General features: G+C 35.4%; 1 protein-coding gene across 1 annotated transcript in view; it reads right to left on the bottom strand.

Moving 5' to 3' along the window:
- Nucleotides 1–1,743: 1,743 nt before the first annotated feature.
- HS6ST1 (heparan sulfate 6-O-sulfotransferase 1) overlaps nucleotides 1,744–9,181 on the bottom strand; it is a 195,552-nt gene continuing 188,114 nt past the window's right edge. Inside the window, exon 2 of the mRNA XM_026701278.2 lies at nucleotides 1,744–8,533. Within this exon, the coding sequence (XP_026557063.1) occupies nucleotides 7,825–8,533 (709 nt within the window). The 3' untranslated portion in view covers nucleotides 1,744–7,824. The remainder of the gene's footprint in view (nucleotides 8,534–9,181) is intronic.

Genomic DNA, 9,181 nt, shown 5'->3' with positions numbered 1-9,181 from the left:
TATGTGCAACAATGAGATTACAGTTTCACTATAAGGCTTAGGAATCTTGTGCAGATACATGAAGCCACTCCTGAATATTGAACAACTAGCATTTGTTGCACAGAACAGAGGTGACTTGCTTTCTCAGAGAACATAGGCTGTGTTTGAATGACTCATATAGTACTTCTGATTCTTTTATTGCTGCATTTTATATGTAAATTAAATTGCCTTTTCACATTTCTCTTCCTGAAATGTGTTCCTTTAAAAACAGCCGCTTCTATTTTGGTTCTGTCTTTATTACAAATTAGTACTACACATATAAAAACTCTCCTGAATTTGCTTTCACCAGTTTGATGAAAGAGAACCTATTTTAAATGTCTTCTTTCAAAGGAGAAGTGGGCTTCCATTACATTCTCATGGAGAGTGGGGTGTCCTTTTTATTTAGTCAAGAGTTGGGCAGAGATTTGGCAGAATTGTTCTGCTTTTTCTTATAGAGTTTTATCTCCAATGGTCTGCCTTCTCTTTCCATGCTTCCATTAAATTTTAAAGTATGTCCTGAGGGGACTCTTCCCATGGTGCCTTTTCAGTTTGAAAGCATGAATAGCCATATGGTGAAGGAAAAATGCATAACAAAAGCAACAACAACAAAGTCAGCAGTAAGACTTTCTGTCATCTCTTTGCTATCATGCTCCACCTGGAAAAATCAAGGAAGAAATTCTTAGGCATCCTGGGAATTTAATAAAAAAGTCACTTTCATGCAGGAAGAAAAGATTTGAGAAATTGCAAAGCCTAACATTATTAGAAATACTCTCTCCTTCTGAAGCAAATTGTTTTGACTTTCACTCTGTTTTAGGCTGTGATCTTATGAAATGTGGACTAGATGCTGCACAGCAAGTATATGTTTCTTTTTCACCAGAAATCAGTGCTTGGTCCCAATGGGAGCTTTTAGTAAGGGAGAGCATGGGCACCCTCTTTTGTGCAAATATCTAGTAGCAGCTATTAATTGACTCTTGTTCCTGTGCAATGAGCTTGTAACCATTAGTGCAAGCCAGATGGTGGTTTCATACTAATGAGACTTTGGGTTGTAGAGAGGTAGAAGCAGCCTTTGCTTTTTTTTTTTTAAGGCATTTTTTCTTTAGAAGCTTTGGCAGCCAGAACAGCAGGAGGGAGATTAATTTCTTGTTTTTGAGATGTTAACATGTCCATGATATATAATATCTTGCTGGGACATTCTTTTTTTTCTTTTTAAATTGACCAACAGAAAGCATAGGTGTATTATAGCTTCCTTGGATATTGAGCCATCTTTCAAGAATTGCCATGCATAGTATTTTTTCATAAAATAAATAATCACATCATTTTATGGGGAAGCTTGAAAATTTAAGTCAGGTTATGCTAACCAGGCTCCATGACTTGGTAAGCTAAGATTTTTCTAAAAACTGCTTTTAAATTGTGATAATTTAACATACAAATAAAGCAACAGGCTCATAGTCAAATTCAAATTTGACTTCTATACAGGAAATAGTAGAATCTAATGGTTAGTAATGATTTATAATCTGAAAATTAGACACTGTTTACTTCTGATTTCCCCCTTGCAAGGAAGATTCTGTATTTATAATAGGTTTATTTTCCTTCCCCTCCACAAACTGAGAGCAATTTTCTTCCCATGGAACAGATCTAAGGACATTAGAATATCAATGACATGGCACATAGACATATGGTGCAATGGAGAATGCACATATCCAAAATATAACAGCAGGCCAAAAATCTTTCTGTACGCTTTATTTAATTTGCTAAGGTCCAGTCTTGATCTAGACAGAAACAATTAGGTGACTATTATTTTGTTTTGTCTGTTTTCGTAGCAGTTACTGAGATGAAGAAAAGGAACATAATCCTTTGCCTTTGTAACATTTTTTAAAAAAGAAGCTATAAATAAATATATTAAAGCTTTAGAAGTTATTTGATTCAATTTAAACATTGCTTTTAATTTCTGCAGCAAACATGCAGATTTTATAGAGTTGGTCCATTGGAAAATAATGGTCTGAAGCTAGATGCTCTCAGTGTTAATAAGAAGAACCTGTTTGAGATCTTAAATGGGAGAGAAAAATGGAGCTTAGAAAGATCAAAGTACCAGTTTATTGGAGAAAATCACCCAAATGAAGGAGAGGAAATAGATCTTTGGGAATAGTTTGTTCATCGGCTTCTTAATGCAACTTAGACATCTTTGTGAAATTAAAAGCAGTTTGCATAAAGCAAGTAACATTAACATGATATTTCACTCAATTGCAGTTGTGCTGATAGAAGCACTAGCACTCACCAAAATTTGCAGAGGCATTGGCGCAGATATGAAACCTTAAATGAGTTTGTAAAGCACAATTGAAAATCAGTTCAAACCAGCAACACAACTAAATTAAAATATATTCCAACAAAACAAATCAAATCATCATTTGCAAATAACTTCAACAATTATTTTTCATAGCTTAGCACTCAGCATTCTGCATGTAGGAGGGAGCACCTGAGAAAAAGGCAGAGGAGAAAAAGCAGGAACTATAGGACAGAATGGGGTAAGGAATCACACGGTGGAGCACTTTCCCATGATGCACTTCAGGATTTAGTAGAAATCAAAGATATTAACACAAAACTTTGCTGAGAGGAAAACCTCAATCGATCTGCCTATGAATGCATGCAGCCCATTCTTGGAGACAATCATTTGGTTGGCAATCATATATATGATTATATATTAATATATATGATTAATAGACTGTGAACAACAAAAAGAACAATGGTTCTAATGATATTCTATGACCAATCATGGAAAACGTTGCAGCTTGTTACCTTCATGATAGTTATAAAGAATTGCATGGTAATAGAGGACTGTAGTATTCAAGTTAGCAACGTATGCCTGTCAAAATTATCTTTAATTTGTGAATCATCTACAGGTGTAAAATTATTCACTTCTAATTTAGATGCTTTAGAACTAAAATGGACAAACTTACCCTTTCCATTCTAAGCTAGACTAGCACATATCTATGTGACTGCTAGTCATAATCTATGGTTTTCCAGGTGAAGGATTAGAGTGGATTGGAGACATCTGTGTGAATGTGAATTGCATGTGTCAAAACACAAACTGGAAGAGAGCCTAAACTCATAAGGAAGACTTTTCAGTGGCCTCCTGATGCCCCTTTGTCTCTCATCTTAAAAGTCTTGTATTTCTAATTGGAAAAAAAGCAATGTAAATTCAACCTCATATAATAGCATGGATGTTTGGCAGTCCTTTGCATTCAACGTAATAGTTCTAAGCAATTTTATGCCAAAAATGGAGAACCACTAGTTTTTCTTTTTGTTAAATTTTCTTAATAATTATTATGCAAAATCCTAGGTCAACCCTTATGCATACTGCAGCTGAATAAAAATCTTCCTACTTGATCAGGCCAGAAGTCCATTCTGTTTCTCCTAATAGCTAGCTCAGTGTTTCTCAACCTCAACAACTTTAAGATGTATAAACTTCAATTTCCAGAATTCCCCAATCATCAATGAGCTAGATAATTCTAGAAAAGTCAACTCCTATTGTTACCTAGCAACTGGTATACATAGAGGTATATACTTCTGCTTGTTTTCACTGTTAGGACTACGAGCTATAAGAACACAAGACTGAGTGCAGATGCCACAATACAGTCCCAAAATAACAGAGGGAGCACTAATCATTCAACTAGGTAATTCATCTTTTGTAATTACTCTTCTCTGTTAAGAAATTTCACTAGGGAAAGCTGCCATCAGTCTAATCCCAGTGTACTCCAAATTGGAAAGCTTTATTAATTGTATCTGTTTCTGGAAAGAATCTTTCAGTCATAACAGACTGACAAGAAATCTAATACATTGTGTTATATGAAAAATACTTAGCTGGTTTATGGCCTCAAAATTATTCCACGAATCCCCATTCAGTTCTCATTTCAGAAGGCTTCTGCAGAAAATAATTTCTTAAGTAATTTCAGTGAAGATTGAGCTAATGTGCTGTCTGTACTGCAAAATTCTCTTTTGCTAAAAGTCCAGAGTCAATGTCCTGGAACACTAGGGACTGCTGGAGGAAGGATGTGTGCTGTTGGAAATGTTTATAACATTTCTTCTGTAGTGATTGCTCTGACTAAGTAAGCATGCTGATTTTAAATAGCTACAGGAGATGTTTTCTAGACTCCCCCAGTACCAGCGCTGCTGACATTATAAACTGCTCCTTTCAAGAGTTAAGGAAAGTTCAGATTATATGGAGGTTGAAAAGACACAACAAGGAGCTACAATAAAAGTGTCCTGATATATTGTAGATAAAGGATTTTAAACTAAGCATTTTTTTTCTTTACAGTATCATTAATCTGCTCTTGAATTATCTGGTCACACTCAATATAAAATTTATTCCCATGATATTAATGAATTCTTCTAAACAGTCACATTTAGTGTTAAGAATCCCATCCATTCTTTTCTTTTCTATATCCTTATAATTGTCCTTATAATAATTTAAAAATTCTGAATTGATTTCCTTTATTTCTTATAACCAATCATAGCTTATTTGCCTTTGTAGTTTCAGTTCTTTTGGTCCAACTTAGATGCTTTAGTCCAAATGATTTTGATTAACTTAAATATCTTTGTACAAATGGCTTTGTATAATATCTTAGCAAAATTTGGGAGGACACCTGAACTATTGTGACAGGCCATGAAATTGATATTTCCCCTCTGCTGCAAGAAAGTACAGTATATTGTGATCTAAGAATAAAATGACCACATACTCACTCACTTTGGCGCTGAAGCTGACAATAATATTCAGTAGTTTTTATTTTCTTAGCTTTTACTGATAAAAACATCAAACAAAAATATTGGAGAAAGCCTATAATCACAGGCAGATCCATTAAGGTTTTTTATCAAGGTTGTTGTGGAAATTAAATTTAAACACCCAAAAACTACTTTCCTTTTATCTTTATCCACACAATGAAGAAGCCCTAGAAACTTGCTGTTTGTTGTACAAAGCCTAACAGAACAGGCTCTCTGCTGTTCACACTATGAATATTGATTAGTTGCTGCAGTGCATTTTTGTGAGACTATAGTGATAAAAACAGGACAAACACTCTGGGTGAAGCTCCATATTCCGCATGTCAAAAGCTGCAGATGTTTTTGCCGGCAGACAATTTTAAAAAAGTTTATTTTACTTGTTACAAAAGTCCAGAGTTTTCCAGAGACTTAGCAGACCGTTGTTAATCCCTAAATTTAAGATTTAGGGATATAAAGTCCTCCCACCCCACCCCAATTATATTCAAATGCTTAGTTTTGATGAGCTGTGAACATGCACTGACTGAGCTGCCAAATGCTTATATTTAAGAACTAGTGTGTCTTTTAGGATGTAGATCATTACAGGTCACTTGGTGTTCGTATTAAACACTGAAATAGATGGATAAGGTTATGTTTAAATCAAGTTTTCCTTCTATTATCACTGTAAATAATTCTCATTGTCCTGTGGATGAAACATAGAAGCAGCAAGCTGAGCATATATAGTAGGTTGCTTAATTAGGTTATCTCCTTTGGAAGAAGACTAAATCTTAGGACATGAAGTATACATTGAGAACTGTCAGAAAGAATACAGGAAGTCCTTGACTCATGACCACAATTGGGAACAGAATTTCTGTTGCTACACAAGGCAGCTGTTAAGTCACACCCAATTTTAACCTTTGCTATGGTTAAGCGAATCATTGCATTATTAAGTGAATCACACTGCATTATTAAAAACTATTAATTCTTTAAATGCATCTAATTTCCCACATTGACTTTGCTTGTTGGAAGCCAGCTTGGAAGGTTGCAAATGGTGATCATGTGATTCAGGAACGTTGCAACTTTTGTAAATACATGCCAAGTGCCTGAATTTTGATCAAGTGATCATGGAGAATGCGGCAAAGGTTGCAAATGCAAGGACCAGTTGTAAGTCATTGTTTTGAATGGCTGCTAAATGAACAGCTCTATGTCAAGTACTACCTATATTAAGATACAGAACCACAAGGAAGTGCCACACTTTCTTGTACTGAAAATCATGTGGAACAAATACATTAGCTTCTCTCTATGATGCAGAGTGAGCCTGATCTTTGAGAATCAGCTGCCAACCTTCATATTCAAATACTATCTACAATTTAACTCAGTATCCAAGAGAACAGAAACAATAAGTCATAATGACAAACACAATTTGGTTTCCTTCAGACTCTCATTTTATAAAACTGTTTAAAAACATATAAAAGTGGTTAGAAAATAAAGAGACAGGTTTTTGGAGAGACAGTAAATGATAATTGGATGCTTTCAAAAAGAAAAAAAATGTATGCCATTGTGATTTTTTTTAATGTTCAATAAGTATAAGGCTTATAAAATCAGAGCTTGAAGTGAGAACAACTAAGCCTTACAAGTTCTCTTGTTTGCTCAAAAATAAGAAAGCAAGACAGACAAGTAAAGTCTCCTTCAAGTAAGTAAATAAGGACACATCCATGCAGGATTTTTTTGGTAATAGTATGGACGTGCCACCTTTATGGGACTATTTTTCCCCCAATTTTCTCATCTAGTCTAAAGCCTTAGTATCCTCTAATATTATCACACTCCTAAGTCCTGAGCCTGCTTAGATTTTCAGCTCAGACATGATCAGCCAAGTGCTGCCATATGTTGATGCAATGCAGTGTCTTAAATTCAACATCAGCGCTCCCATAAATAGTAGATATTATCTAGTGAAAATTAGTTGCATCTAAATCTCCCTGACATCAATCAGTGGAGCTGAATTACTTCATTAAATTTTAAGTTAGCCTCATTTGACCTAGGACTTATAATGATCTAATGTTTATTGTATAGCAGTCACTATACAGCAATGGACAATATGTAATGCCAAATAGTGAACAATCACTTTGAATAATAACTGTGTCTTATTAAATCAACATCCAAACAGAGGGGAAGAATATTTTCCATCATGAGCAGAACAACAACCAAATGAAAATTTAGAGTTTGCCTGGGATATGTTGGCCTCAGTTGATCATATTCTTTAAATTTATTGGAGTGATACACAGCCAGTCTTTCTCTAGGAAACGATATTTTACCACTTTGTGATGAGATGACTTACAGTTAGTTTTACAAGGGATTTAATTCTTTAACAAAGGCTGAGAAAATGTGTGCACAGATTCACCATTTTTTGATAATGTAGAGTGTATGAGTGTGAATGTATGCATGCAAAACACCAGTGCCATGTAATCCAAACTTCAGTCCCCAATTCGTAGTCCAGTCTCTTTCTGAATGTTTCTTATTCTCTATTTTTAAAATTTCCTTTTAGTTTGACTGCTGTTGGTTACATATTCTGCCTTTGTTTTAACCATGATTTCAATCTGACGTCAAGCAGCTGAATCTGGGACCAAGTCACTGTATGGCAGGTTCACTGCCATTATTATGATGTTCACCATTGAACATCTCATATAGACAAGGGAGGAAAACACTGATTCTTTGAAGCTCATTTGCCATTGCCGATGGAGAAGAGTGGTACAAAGCTGCTCTTTATGATGTCTAGATCTGCATCTAGGAGATGAAAAATGAGGTGACATTTGGCCTCAGATCTAGGGGACTACACTTGTGCATTTTAAACTCTGAGCTCACTTTTTTATTATTTTTATTTTGTTTTATTAAGAACCCCATTGGTCTTGTAAGAAACAGTAAAAAGACCCTTTGTTTAAAGAAGCATTCTACTTTCTGTTTTACAGATTGTTTTAAATAAGTTTTTTTTTAAATTCCATGTTCTTTTGTAATGGAAACACTAATATCTTGTTTTTTTTTTTGTATAAAATTCTTTCAATGCTACCATTTCTCTATAATATGGCTCATGTAGTCCTCGGTAGGCAACCGTCCTTGTTCTTCGGTCTCTTCCCTGGGAAGTGCTTCATTCGATCGGTGAAGAAGCCTTTCTTCCCGATTCTTTATTCTCTGCTCCATCCTTTCCAGCTGCCTCTTGTACTGATAGCGCTGTTGGAAGAGGTCTTTTGCATAGTCGTACAGCTGCATGTCCAAGTCATTAAGTTCCTCAATTCTCCGTATGGTCTTGGTGTCCACCTCCACTCCACCTGCTCTTGTGCTATTATACTGCATGAATGGCCTGATAAATTTTAGATTGAAAGTTCTCTCAAACAAATACTGTGTTTTTCTCTGGAATTCTGTCAAGCCAAAAAAGGCCATGTCTCTGAGATTTTTCTTGGCACTTTCCAGCAGTATCTGTGCTCGCTTGTTTTCTGGTATGAAGGACATATTATAGCAGCCTACCAAGCTCAGATCAGCCAACATCCTCACTTGGCGATTGTTAGCTAAGTTATATGGGCAATCCATGAACTCCTGAAGAGTACAGCCTGACCAGTCTGTGCCTTCATAGCATGATGGCAGCTCTTCAGGGGTTGGTGTCCGGCCATCACACATGTGCAAGGATGTTTTCCAGGTAGCTCCTCGCTGGACATGCCTCCATTCACTGAGATAACGGGACACAGGATCCCTTAGCAGAGTGATGTAATAAAACTTCCTGTAAGAGAGAAAAAAGGTATGTGAGAATTAAGATGGTGCACATAACTATTTTTACTTTATTATTTAAATGTATTGGCAGCCCATCTTACTTATCCAGTGACAGTTAATAATATTATTTGTTTCTTATTAATTTTTAAGGTTTACATTATCTGAATCATATAGATTCCTTTTTCATTAGGCTCCACAGTACTAGTTTCAAGCAGTGCCAGTATAATTCAGTAGAACTCAACTGATCTGTGATCACTCAACAGTTCTTTTGGCATTAAGAATCAAGTGACATATTTCATATTATTATATACATAAAATGTACACGGCAATAAGAAAGGAAATAGAAAGATACAGAGGGAAAAACATAAATGATCTATTGTAGTGGTACTTCTCATCAAAAATCACTTGTCACGCAAAGGAACACAGGATAAGCCACAGTGGGCTTTTGGCAAATAAATGACAGAATAATAATAATCAAAACTGCAGCCAAATCCTTCAGTATAATAAAACTACAGATTTATGTACCTTAGGAGACCACTCAGACTGAGAACTAGAAGAATTTTATGACACAATGCAAAAAGCCATTTCTTTAGTAAAGGCTATGAATATCCCAATGGTTATGGGATATGTCAATGCAAGTATAACAAACCCCCAGGGA

Source organism: Pseudonaja textilis, chromosome 4, assembly GCF_049901715.1.
Source record: "Pseudonaja textilis isolate UNSWEBS1 chromosome 4, rPseTex1.2, whole genome shotgun sequence".
NCBI classification, from domain to species: Eukaryota; Metazoa; Chordata; class Lepidosauria; order Squamata; family Elapidae; genus Pseudonaja; species Pseudonaja textilis.
The sequence above is the reverse complement of the archived record's forward strand: the minus strand, read 5'-3'. Positions and strand labels throughout refer to the sequence as shown.